The following is a 13,065-nucleotide window of genomic DNA, read 5'->3' as shown; positions in this document are numbered from 1 at the left end:
AGGGAGTAAAGCCTCTGTAAAACAGCCCTAGCAACACTGTGGATTGAGGCACCAGTGTGGTTAAGAGTTCGCATGGGTAGTTATGCATGTATAATGTTCTGGAGGCAGGGGTGGGGGGGGGGGGGGGGGGTGATGAATGGAAATTTCCGGCAAGTCCTTCAACACATGGTTTGGTGTGTATGTGTGTGAGAGAGAGGTTTTGTGAATGCGTCTGTAGTCTTGATCAGGCCTGAAAGGTCACTCTCGACCCAGCATGACCCCTGTGGCTCTATTCCAAAACTATTATTATTAAAATAAACAGAATAGAAGGTTAAGTCTAAAACTAGAAAAAAACAGAAAATTGAATAGGATGTTCTTAAGAAATATATTATGCATGATTCCATTATTAATGTACGGATTTCTGGTGATATGGGTGTGTGTGTATGTGTGTGTATGGTGATTTAGGTAAGGATGTTTACAGCTTGATTTGTTAATATAAATGTATTGCAGGAATTTGATGAATCTTGCCCAGGAGCTTTACCAACGTACCCAGAGACTGCTGCGCACGACCCTGTAAAGACCTCTGGACTGCTTTTGTATCGAGAGGATTAATAATCTTTCATGGGATGAGAAAATTCCATTTCAGTTTATTTTGCTTCGAGAACTTCAACTGCGGCTCCTTATTGCCCTCTCTTGGACAAACTGTGTAACCGCGATAAGTTCATATAACTATGCCTGTATTTAAAAAGCCTATTCAGGCTAGAGGCAGAGTGAGGAGTCCAGTCCGCTCAGAGACCAGCCAGGTGAAATTCAGTTTTTTTTTGTTACTTCAACTGCAAACGTGCAATCTCTAGAAGCTTGAATACACTGGTCTGCACAGGTAGGAGAGTGGTTTCAAAGCATATGGTTCTGACAGCATGCGGTGTAACTGTCAAGAAACAAAAGATGAATTTTAGCTTTTTAACACATGCATTACACTAATAGCGTCTTGGGATCTTGGGATAACTACACGGGTTGGATTTTTTTCCAGCCACATTTTCACATTAAAAAGATGTCCAGTAATTGCATGTTCGTGAAGCGGAGCTCATGACCACGGTGTAACCAGATAAATTAAATTTGATCTCAATTAATTCACTGTTGGTTGGTTATTTCAGTTCATCAGTGTCATTAGTTCAAGAACGACGAAAACCATCCCGTGCAATTACCTTTCCCCGTAAATTCCAGTGTGTCACCATGAGATGAAATATATTTATTTGTACGTACAGACATTTACGTTTTATTGTTAAATTACAACTATTCGTGGGAAAATGAGACGTGCTTCACTTTCTGGCGAACGAAACACAGAACAGCTTTGCATATCATACCATGGAAGAACAGACAAGAAAACTTAAATATTGTCGCCGTGTTACCAAATCCTAATTACTGTAATTGCCTTAATCTAAATTTAAGGCGCTTTAACCTATTATACTCTGCTCTGAAGATGTTTCTGGGAATGCAACACGAAGCGGTGGGTCAATAACATAAAACCACTTCTATAACATGACGTTGACTTTGTATATAACCTTTTCCATGAAAACCATTGTAACCAGTCACACCGTCCTCCAGTCCTCCTTCACGCGTCATTATTTTCAGACAGCATACGTCACGTGACCGTGTAACAAATTGACGCATTTTGTTGACGTCGGGATGATGCCGTCAGAAAGATGCGACACCACATGACTTCGCTGTAATTACCATAGAGCCGGGGAGTGGTAGACATTTTATATAGTTTTTAATTTATGCAAACGCATGTATCTGCAGGAATCCATTTGACAAAGAACGCACCGAAAACAAACGAGTAGGATTTCTTCTACAAGCCTGTGGCTACATTTATGCTCTTGTGAAAATAATTAACATTAGAAAACTAATTTGTACTTTTTCTCGTTCGAAAAATATTAGTTCACCCTACCGAACATCTACGGTGCCGGAAAACGGAATATATAGCTTAAACAATAAGTAAAGAAGTAGAATGACTTAATTTTAGATCAGTTAACTCTGGCATAACTATGTGGTAAAACAAAACGAATATCCCAGACACCACTATATATAAGCTTTAAAAGATTTTGAAAGGTGGAAGTTTACGGAATGGATGGTTATAGGAGTTAGACCAAAAGAACACAACGCTACTAATACCATTCAATATGGAAACCACCTGTTTTTTTTTTTAAAGTAACAACACGGATTGAAACATCGTTTCTATGAGTAACTAATTAAAGTGGCCCTATAGCTGCAGCATCGACCCAGTTGTATTACTAACCTATTATTTGAATCAAAAGGTATAATACAAACATGTTCGAAGGGAGCCTTTCTGGCTTTTAGGGCCGAGACGCCAGCCGGCCGGGACACCACGCCCCGGTGTACCCTTGGGTTTCCGGTCCCCCCAGTTCCTGTCTCTCCGCATGTGACATGGACGGCTAGCAGGCGAACTTTTCTGCGCGCTCTCCGTGTCTCAGCGCCCGGCCGGTGTCATGGGCTGTATAGTGAAATAACCAAGTCCATCCTCAAGCCACGGCACAGGTAGGCGACATCCGAAAGCTTCATTTCGCCGTCGACTCACGAAAGCTCGCATTTTCCCTTTTTTATAAAAAGAAATGCATCGTAGCATGTGAGTTTAGCTGCCCTGGGGAGGTGGATAGTGTTTAAAGTCAGTGTTTTCAAGTTAATCAAATAGGTGCGTCATTATTTGAATGCACAGTGTAGCAAAACAATTTCCGAGTCAAAACTTTTTTCTTGAGAACATGTGGCGAAATGTTTGGACTTATAACCAACTGTAACTACTGTAAATAACCGTTAGTTAGCTATCGACGTCCCCAAAGGAGGAGGAGGCGGCGCCGAATGAGCTCACATTTGCCGGCTGCTTTAAGGAAGTGGGCCGGTCTTCGGGTAAATTCCGGCCAATAGCAGCTCGGCAAATCTTGATTGACTTGACCACCGTCCAATCGTCCGCTGGCGCTGGCATTAATTTTTAATGCACCGATTTCATTCCGGTGCAGAGTTTTGCTATGCACCAGATGAGGTCAGAAATCTGTAACGTTAATGTGAAGATCGCCATGTCAATTTTCGTGCGCTTAAAACTGTTCATTTATTTGTATTCCGGTGGCTTGTTGCTGTTTTTAGCCGGTCTCCATCAGACTGAGGGTGCAAGCACAGAAATGGCAAATATGAACTGGAAACCGTTCATCTATGGGGGGATGGCCTCGATTGTCGCCGAGTTTGGTAAGCGCGAGGATGTAATGTGATTAAAATGAACGAGCAGCCTGCATTTAACTTAAAAGACTGAATGCGGTGTGATCGTATATTGAATATGCATTTGTAAAATTAAAAATGGCAAAACTGAATTCAGTGGTAATAATTATTCAATATCCGCACTGAATAGATGTTATACCGAACCCAGTGCATCAAACCTGCCGTGTCCTAAACCTCCCGTATTGTAAAACGATCACCGTTATACCTTCTCTGTAAACACGGTGACTTGGTTAGAATAACATTTCATTGATGTTTATCCATTTAATGGCATGTGGCAGGTACCTTTCCCATTGACCTTACGAAGACCAGGCTGCAGGTTCAGGGCCAGTCCCACTGTGCCGAGATCCGCTACAGGGGCATGTTCCACGCACTGCTGAGGATTGGGCGTGAGGAAGGGATTCGAGCCCTGTACTCCGGGTGAGAGCAGACGTCGGTGCAGGCAAACGGCTTTGGAACCAGGGGGGGGGGGGCAGGAAAAGAAGTCATTCCCAGTATGTTTAAACGGCATCCAGCAGCTCGAGTGTTAACCCCGCTGATGTTGTTTCCCCCAAAAGGATCTCTCCTGCTCTGCTGCGCCAGGCATCGTACGGAACCATAAAGATTGGGACGTATAACACTCTGAAAAAGTTGTTCGTGAGCCAGCCGGAAGGTATGTCTCAATGCATTTTGCTTTTTTATTACGCTGGTATTGTCCTGTACAGTGTATTTTGTAAGGTACCAGAATAGACTCCCCTGACTGTAATGGCTGGAGTATTTTGCTATAAAAACAGGGACCAGTGAAAGATTGGCAGAGTGAGAAAGCAGCTTGGATGCATGATCATTTGAAATGTGTCCTAGTAACACAGTCTGCTCTGTAATAGTGTAATAACAGATTTGTTTGTTGTTTACTTTTGATGCTAATGGGTGGCTTTGCGCCCCCCCCGCCTCGCCCCCCCCCCCCCCCACGTGCCTGTCACTCTCATACCAGTTGAATGTGTCATGTTCTCGACTCTCTGCCCAGGACAGTAAAATCGGCCCTGTGTGGACAGGTTCTGTAGGGTCGGGGGGCGGGGGGTGTGTGGGGACAGCAACGCAGTTGCTCCTGCATGTCTGCCAGCTCACCCGACGTGTGTCGTCCCCCCCCCCCCCCCCCCCCCCTTGGTTGTCAGTGTGATGCAAGGGCCCCCCCGTTGTGAAGATATATAAGATAGTTTAAGAGGAAATAAATGAAGGAAGGAAACCCAACAGCGCACAGGCAAATTGGCCAGTGGGGGGGTCTGGGCTCGGGTGACAGTCTTTAATTGCTAAATAAGGTGAGACGCACTTTCCATCACAGGCCAGTTTATTTATATAACGCATTGCAAACAGAGGCTGTTCATGGTGTTTTACAGAGAGAAAGAAGGAAAAACAAGGGAAAAAAAGCAAAATAACTCAGAAAATATAATAAAAAATATCAGGAAGTACAAGACATAACAGATAATATTGTTGAAATACAGTGAAAATATAGTTTAAAAAAGGGCGTGGGTGAATCGAAATTATTTTTAATCTAGATTTAAATGTGTCTGCTGTTGGGGCACATCTAAGATCTTCTGGGTCCATCTGTGGGAAGCGCAGTGGCTGGAAGCCAGGCCACCATGTTTGGTTCGAACTCTGGCCGTCACTAGCTGATCAGTCGCCAGAGATCGCTGAGACCGAGCAGGTTTATGTTCTAGCAGCATGACTGAGATGTATTTCAGGCCTAAAGCCACCGAACAATTTGTACACAAGAAGTGACACTTTGAAATTAATGCTGTAACGAAGTGGACGGCAGCTTAAGGGCCTGAGCATTGGGGAGATTGCGTGCAGTTTTCTGGGTTGATATTTTGGGACGCAGCATTTTGAATGAGTTGCAGCTGCAATGGTCTTCTATGAAAGCGTGGAGTGTTTCAACAGTCTGACGTACTGGAACTAAAGCCATAGTGAAGTATTTCTAGGTCGTGCCTGATTTGACATGTTTTCAGTTTTGTGCTGGTTGTTGTGACTGAGATCCGCATTTGTTGGGACGTCAATATTTCTGGCCTTGAGGGCTTTAGATTTGAGGTAGGCGCCAACTTTAATCATTTCCGTTTCGCTTCCACAAAGTGTCACCACTGTTTTGTTTTTGTTTAGTTGGAGAAAATATTGCAGATTCCCAATATTTGTTTGCTGTAAGCGTAGATGCAGTGAGTCAGTGGGCCTGTTGACCTGGGTGTTCTGATCTGGGTCTTGTCTACTGGTAACTGGTGCAGTCTTGTTGTCTTGCTGTTGATAGATGTTACTTTTGTAGGTCCACGTAATGGTGGAGACGGTGCTCTTACTGTACGGGGTGCGTGCTGCCTCGAACTGGATGTGTCCGGAGCGCACGGCCCTAGGGTCAGGGGTCGGCCACCGTACTCGTGCCTGCCAAGGTCTGACTGGCAACCGGACCCACGTCGGCTGGTGACAGATGTCCGGACGTAGGAGGGATCGTGATCTTTCTGTGCGGAGGTCGGGGAACAGCCACGGGGACATTCTGACACTGGCATTCAGAATGGGGGAGGGGGCGGGGCTATTTGGGGACTTGTTGCAATGTAATTTGTGTGGTCCTGATGAGGATTATGTTTGGTCTGAACTCTGACCGTCAAGAGCTGGTCTTAGGATGTCCACGTGTTTTTCTTAATGTTGGCACTTTTTTTAGGTTTGGTTGGCAGATTTAGAGCTGGTTCAGCTGACCTAGTGAGCAGCGTGTGGATGGCTTAGGGTTCGGATCTTGGAGATAATTCTCTTATGGTTTGTTTTGTTCTCCTCTTGTGTAACACCTGCCTCAACACCATTGATCCTCCAATCACTTTTTTTTTTTCTTTCTTTTTTTTCGTCCCCACACGGGTTAGCGATCATTTAAAGGGGCGTCTCGTGCTGAAAGCCCAGGACCTCTCGCAGTGCTGCCAGGAGACCAGGCGGCCGTGACGTATCGGATAGTTCAGCTTTTATCCCTAAACGACTCCGGAGCTCCCGTTACTGCTCCCGTCCTCGTTTTCCGCGTCTCCATCACCGCCTCCTCTGTCTTTGCCGCTTCCAGATGAGACCATGGTCATCAACGTGTTCTGCGGCGTCGTGTCCGGCGTGCTGTCGTCCACGCTGGCCAATCCCACCGACGTGCTAAAGGTAGGCGCCCCCTCCCCGCGGGTCTGAGGTACCCAGAACGCCGGCACGCCGAGCTCCGGTGCCCAGGTCTGACGCTGACCCATGCGGGCTCCCCTGCCTCCTTCCCCTCCTCCCAGATCCGGATGCAGGCACAAGGCAGCCTCCTGCAGGGCAGCATGATGGCCAATTTCATCAATATCTACCAGACGGAGGGAACTCGGGGGCTCTGGCGGGTGAGTGTGTGTGTGTCTCTGTCTCCTGATCCCTCTCCATGTCAGTTCAGGAGCCTCTCCCACAAGTTCCACCATTTCTCCGCAAGTTCTGTTTCGTCCTTCAGACCGTCCCTACAACCGAATGACGTAAAGTCCAGTTTCTGTTTGGTTGCTCTTGTCTCTTCTGGCAGAATTTTGTCTCTGTGCCCCATGCCAATGTTCCAGTCGCGGCTGGACAAAGAGTGCCCCCTACTGGGTGTTTAAGGAATGAATGATACAAGGAGTTTATTGCATGTTGGTAAACGTTGGTACAGAACGTCCCGTCAGAAATTGATAACGCCTGAAGATAATCTTGCATCAGCTCTGAAAGGTCATGAATTCAAGGTGGGTGCCTCAGACCTCAAGCCTGACGTTGGAGACGTAAATAAAAACAGGAAACCCTGAATAGAAGATGCTTGGTTTTTAAATTCGGTGCAGTGTCGCCACCTAGAGGAAGAGAAAAAACCATCATCTGAGGAGACCATTGGAGCTGAGAAGGTGGCGTTACCCACCCAGGCTGTCACTAGGGGGCGCTCCCTGCTGTTTATAAACAGGGATGGACATAACTGGTACACAAGTACGCATTCGCCTTTAAAAACGATAAACGATATGTGCAACAATCGATTGTTTGCAAATGCGTGCTTATGTGCATTTGCGCTGCTATGACAAGAACATACCTTGCATTTTAACTTGCATACCGCAAATGAAGTAGAGTTAGCATATAAAGATTAAAATGCATTATATGTTGTTTTCATATCAGCGCAAATGCATATAAAATGAGTACGTATTTACACTGTTACCACAATCGAATGCCGCATGTATCGTATTTAAAGGTGATACTTGTGTACCAGTTATGCCCATCCCTGTTTATAAACCATTCTAATTAATTATTATTGAAAATAACTGCCAAAGCCTGAAATGTACATTTTCGGATAATCTCTGCACGCCTGACTATAAAATGCATCTTCGCCTTGAATTAGGTTGATTTATGTCTTGATATTTTGGAGTTTCTCTTTTTTTTCCCTCTTTTAATGAATGTTTGGACATTTTCATTCTTTACACATTCACTGCCTTCATTTTGCTTTTTAGTTGTTCTGTGTGTTAGTCAGCAAGCTGCTTCCCGAATCCTTTGTTCTGTGATTCTGTGCAAACTCTCACATTCACGATTCACTTTCTATTTCGGCTAGTAAGCTTTGCTCTCATGGAACCGTTTTTTAATGAGGACGTGTTGAAAAATCCCTTGGGGGGTGGACGAAAGTACCGACTGACTGATATGTCTTCTTTTTTTTTTGTGGAGCGAATTAGACTGATTAACTTTATGAAGCTAATAAAGCCTAGTGGTTTATTAAGCTGACACTCGTATTCAGAGTGTCTTTTCTTACATTTTCACACAGCTGGAGCTTCTCATTGGACCAGTTGCCCCCATGGTACCAGAGAAGAACGCTCAGTGTAAATATTCAGCAGATTTTGGCACGGAGGATGTTAAATGATTTCCTGTGTAAACAGCATGAGTAGCACTTCCTTTAAACTTAAGGATATTAAGTTTAAGGAGGTTTATAGTGCTGAGTGGTGCTCCCTCTTAAAAAGTCCCCCCTTCCTGTCGCACAGGGGGTTATTCCCACAGCACAGAGGGCTGCCATTGTGGTCGGGGTGGAACTTCCTGTCTATGACATCACCAAGAAGCACCTGATTCTCTCGGGCTTGATGGGAGACACTGTCTACACCCACTTCATGTGAGTCTAAGTCCCACAGTCTCGGTCTTCATATGGAAAGTGTGTGATGCTTATTTTTAGACTGCAGTTTTTTTGGTAAATGTATAAAATTGTATAAAAATAGTTGATAACTTGGCCGTGATTCCCAAATGTGTGGTACCAGATATGAGGTGAATCTCAATACCAAGAAAGCAAAGATCGTACTTGTGGTCTTGGCAAGACCGGTCTTCCTAACTTACCTTCCGAGAAAGAAATTGGGCCGCAGTGAATTATGGCATTGGTCTCGTTCGACAAGGAACTGACCAATGTATCCTTGATATCTGGGGAGGAGCAAGACCAGCATCTGAGGATTTTTACCGTCCTCTGCACTTGTGTTCTTAGTATTGGACCTGGTCTTCGGCAATGGAAGACAACGTAAAACGGGTCCACGAGAACACAAGTATGGTCAAGTATGCATATTGAGATTCACCCATGGTACCTGAGAGAGACATTTAGAGCAGTGCATTGTGGGACTTGTTGTCATCATGGGTCACCGGTCTGCAGATCCAGCTTCACCTGTGGCCTGGCGGGGGCACTGGCCTCCAACCCTGTGGACGTGGTGCGGACCCGCATGATGAACCAGCGCGTGCTTTCGGGGAACCCGCTGTACAAGGGCACGCTGGACGGCGTCATGCAGACCTGGAAGAACGAGGGCTTCTTCGCCCTCTACAAGGGCTTCTGGCCCAACTGGCTTCGCCTGGGGCCCTGGAATATCATCGTATCCTTTTCCCTGAGATGCGAGAACACTTTCGGGTTCATGACCACACTGTTTTGGGACCGCAGGTGCGTTTCAGCCGGGTGTATCTGGGCCGCGCCTCACCTCCTCAATCTTCTTGCCTTTCTCCTTAATCTGATTCTCAGTTCTTCATCACCTACGAGCAGCTGAAGAAGCTCCCGTTGTAGTGGGGGCCACACCTTTGGACCGGCACCCATGCGCGAGTGCGAGCGAGCGCGCGCATGCCGGCGGGGGTGGGCGTGCGAGGCCGCCGCCCTTGTGGCCGCCCACTCTTGCCGCACCCTGCCCCCAGCGTCCTCCTGCATTCACAATCCCACCTCTTTTAATCACCCCTGGTGTGCTTGTACACTCCGTCTATTCAAATGTCTGTTTTAATTCTCAGATATTTATTTTTTCTTTGAACAGCCTGTGTACACATGTTTTCTGTTTTTATTATTTACATCCACTGTCTCCGTCTGCTCCGACACGGACCCCTGGCAGCTAATCCCTTGGCTTATGGGCAGATGCCCAATTTGGGCTTGGAGAAAAGGATCGGCCCCGACGGTGTCTTCCCCACACCCTCCACCACCCCCCCGGAGCCAAGAATTTAACCACGGTGCATCCACATCAACTAACAACTTAAACGTCGGTAATGCGGTCTTGGAGACCGTTTGGGAGTCCTTAACCATGAAGAATGGTGCAGAACTGCTGCATGTTTGGTGGATCCTTAGACTGGTTCTGTAGCCACCTTCTGCACTTGCTACTCAGCACATCCGCGTATCTATAACGATTGGACAACCCAATGCCTGTTTGGGTTAAGAGTCTCAGAGGAGACATAGAAACCAGCTGTTACCCGGAAGGTTCTGCCGGGCTGCTCTTTCTCTTCCACCTGCCAGTTTGCTCCGGATGAGCTGCCTCGCCGCGAGGCAGGGGGATCACGGTGTGTGTGTCTGGGGTATCTGTTCAGTGCCAAAGAACCAGTGCAGCACCCTCGAGTCGAAACGGTCCGTGTCAGACGCACAAGGAGAACCACACTTGCATTTTTGAGCCACATTTTAGTGTCTTTTTTTAAAAGTCTTTTATTCGTTCAGTTTTCATTTTATATGTTTTTGTTGCAGTGTTTGAGCAGAAGCGACATTCAGTAAATGTTTAGTTCCATTTCTGTCCTTTTGCACAGTACTGATCACAGAGCCATGCGTCCATAAGTTCCGGGCCTCCACACCTGAGCTGACCACTCTAAGCATGCTGTTAGAGATGCCCCACCTGCAGGACTCCCAGGCCGTACGTGTCATCACCCCCTCCAACACTCCTCCACCTGACCACCAGGCCATGTGCCGCTACCAAAGAGACGGCCAGAGGCTTGCCGCTCTTCATTGGTTATTTAACTGTTACTTCTGATCTATATGGCCTGTTATTGGCTGGTTTTGCTAACCCCAGTAGCCAATGGCCAGCTGGCTTGTTGCTCATTATCAGCTTGTTTTAATCGCGATTATTGGTCATGAAGGCCCCCCCCAGCCGAACTCGTCAGCTGTATCCGCAGGCTCCGCTAGTCCCGCAGCTCTCCGTAGCTAGAGTGTACAGGTTTGTTTGTTTATAAAAAAATGTTTCCCCTGGCGCAGCTAGCTCAGGCTAAAACGCAAGGAGGGGAGCAGAGATACAGCAACACATGGCGCTTAGGCTACGGATGGCGTCGGGGGGGGGGGCGTTCTAAGTCAAATCTTTTGGGAGAAGTGTTACATTATGGGCCGGTTTTGTGTCTCATCAATACTTGAACATCTACTAATAACTTGCCATTCTCCAGTCTCAGTCAGTTGCATAATATCGTTGCTGTTATATTACTAAAATAACGTTTTTTTTTTACTGTGGTAAGCTGTAGCTTTATACCATGACAGGCCTGTTGAGTTTCTTAGTCATTTGCACCAAGTTGTTATTTTTTGTGATAGTGTATTTATTCGTTATTCACAAAAACTCTTTGGTTGATTTAGTTGTTCTGTAATGGAAATGTAATTTTGTCTTTGAACAGATGGAATCTTGCTTTATGAAATGGTTGCATCCACAATACAATTAAATAAGGTTCATGTGCTGATGTTCTTAATATTGGCTGTGTTCCCTTAATGAATCTCTGACTCTGGGTCCTGCTTTACACCTTTTATTGACGTACAAGCGTGCGAGAGACCTTGTGGACCAGCTTATCTTTCCTTACTGGTGCAGCAAAGTTCAAGACGTTTTATTAGTGTTTCGCACATCAGTAGATAGGAATTCTAAATCGTGTCATTGAGTCATTAACAAATAAGAGGATTAGACCGAACTGAGAGTACTGATGAAACATCTAAGGAGGCGAATGAGTAGTAGCTGCAGAATTATGTATTTATGGATTAAATATGAAATAGAAGAAATTGGTGAAGTGGAAATTAATTGTGTCCAGATAAGCTCACAAGCACTGAGAGGATGACTTAAGCCTTTGAAGAAAGGCAGTGATTTCTTACTGAGCTGCGGTGTTGTGGTGGAAAGAGGCCGGTAGGTGAATTGGACGATTGCACTGCCCCACCCTCATTGTATAATGCCGCACACCCTAAACATGTTTTCTCTGATTGACCAGCTATTGTCAAGGGATTCGTCCCTCTTCATGAACTGCATCACTCTATTGCCCTGAATGCACAGGATAAAATTTCAACCAGAGCACGTTTTTTTTTCTTTCTTATATATAAATACAAATCTTTTTTTTTTGTCATTTTACTTGGTACTTAAAACTTTTGTGGAGTTTGCAGACTCAAAGATAATGAATTTCGGTGTCTACAGAAGCCCTTGTTCTCCAACGAGGCTGAAATATCCACCCACGCTGCGGAGGAATTGGATTAGTTTACTCTCTGGTTCGTATATATGTGCTCTTCCCAAGCTAACAAAGCATGTAATTAAAACATGCAATTGAGGCTTTAAGCGATTGAGTTACGGGGTGGAAGAGCACGAGAGTGAGAAGAAAGCTTTAGGCAGTGAAGGAAAGAGAAACTCAAAGTCAACAAACTGCATCTGTCAGGAAAAAAAAACCATTAAAATATTCTCTGCTTCCTCTGCCCGCAGCTGGCCTGTCCCACACCGGCAGCTGGCCTGTCCTTGTAATTTGTGCACCTCTCCAGAAGGTTGCTAGTTTGAATCCCAGCTGGATTCATATCGAAGTTGGGCCTTAACCCCAAAATCAACTGCAGCGGTGGCAGAAAAATGGCCGGAACCCTGTGCCCCGAAGCTTGCTTCACTAACGGGAGGGAGGGGGGGGGGAAGTGAAAATTTAATGTGCAATGATAATTAAGGCATTCAGTGGAAGGGGGAGGTGGGGGACGATCACATCCCCAAGGAAGGCGTTCCAAGATTTCCATGCTTAAGCAGCTCCATACTTCAGTGTCCTTTGCTGTTCATTGTCAGCTTACTTGGTCCCATTGCTAATGATCTGGGCGTGCCGCCTCGTTTGGCTGATCTCAGATCTTTCGGGGAGGCGTCCGACACCGTATGAGGTTTACCTTTAAAATCAACACCGTGTTGTGGTACACGCTAATTGTTTGTTCAGTGAGTAATGTGGCCTAACTGTCAACATTCTTCGCCACAGACTTTACAAGTGCATGTGTTGCGTCAACTAGGTGATCTGACAGGGATTCAAATTATTTGCCTTTCTGTTTATTTAGCAAACGCTTTTGTCCAGAGACACCTCATCTTGAGGCAAACAGCACATTACAAACATGTGACTGTCGAGGAGGTGAATAGGCATAAGTGCTGCTAGGCTGAGCTTCCAGTGAATGCCCCGGGTACGAGTGTCAGCAGTCCTGGAGCAAGAGCTACACAACAACTAATAACAAAACAAGAACCTAATATGACGACTTTTTTGACCAGCAGGCAAAGTAAATCATAATAAATCTAAATAAATTAGATTTTCTCAAATGCTATTCTACTCTGTTACACTTCAAGGCTTTAGGGG

The 13,065-nt window shown here is 45.7% G+C and overlaps 1 protein-coding gene across 2 annotated transcripts; it reads left to right on the top strand.

Moving 5' to 3' along the window:
- The first annotated feature begins 1,697 nt into the window (after positions 1-1,697).
- Positions 1,698-11,220, top strand: slc25a14 (solute carrier family 25 member 14). Of its 2 annotated transcripts, XM_023844755.2 has the most exons (10): positions 1,698-1,816; positions 2,338-2,535; positions 3,136-3,234; positions 3,543-3,681; positions 3,819-3,913; positions 6,320-6,405; positions 6,522-6,617; positions 8,244-8,368; positions 8,891-9,104; positions 9,248-11,220. In XM_023844755.2, exons 3-10 carry the CDS (start codon positions 3,171-3,173, stop codon positions 9,287-9,289), a joined length of 861 nt encoding a protein of 286 aa, XP_023700523.1. In that variant the 5' UTR covers positions 1,698-1,816; positions 2,338-2,535; positions 3,136-3,170; the 3' UTR covers positions 9,290-11,220. The 2 variants fall into 2 exon arrangements, with proteins under 2 accessions (XP_023700523.1, XP_023700522.1); XM_023844754.2 differs by lacking the exons at positions 1,698-1,816; positions 2,338-2,535 and having other exon boundaries at positions 2,993-3,234.
- The last annotated feature ends 1,845 nt before the right edge of the window (positions 11,221-13,065 follow it).

Source organism: Paramormyrops kingsleyae, chromosome 24 (genome assembly GCF_048594095.1).
Source record: "Paramormyrops kingsleyae isolate MSU_618 chromosome 24, PKINGS_0.4, whole genome shotgun sequence".
Classification (NCBI taxonomy): Eukaryota; Metazoa; Chordata; class Actinopteri; order Osteoglossiformes; family Mormyridae; genus Paramormyrops; species Paramormyrops kingsleyae.
The sequence above is the reverse complement of the archived record's forward strand: the minus strand, read 5'-3'. Positions and strand labels throughout refer to the sequence as shown.

Excerpts from the sequence above, each read along its gene's own strand:
- slc25a14 (XM_023844754.2), top strand. The coding sequence starts at position 3,021 with ATGCACCAGATGAGGTCAGAAATCTGTAACGTTAATGTGAAGATCGCC. Across the intron at positions 3,914-6,319 it reads GTTCGTGAGCCAGCCGGAAG|ATGAGACCATGGTCATCAAC; the intron begins GTATGTCTCAAT and ends TGCCGCTTCCAG. Across the intron at positions 6,618-8,243 it reads GAACTCGGGGGCTCTGGCGG|GGGGTTATTCCCACAGCACA; the intron begins GTGAGTGTGTGT and ends CCTGTCGCACAG.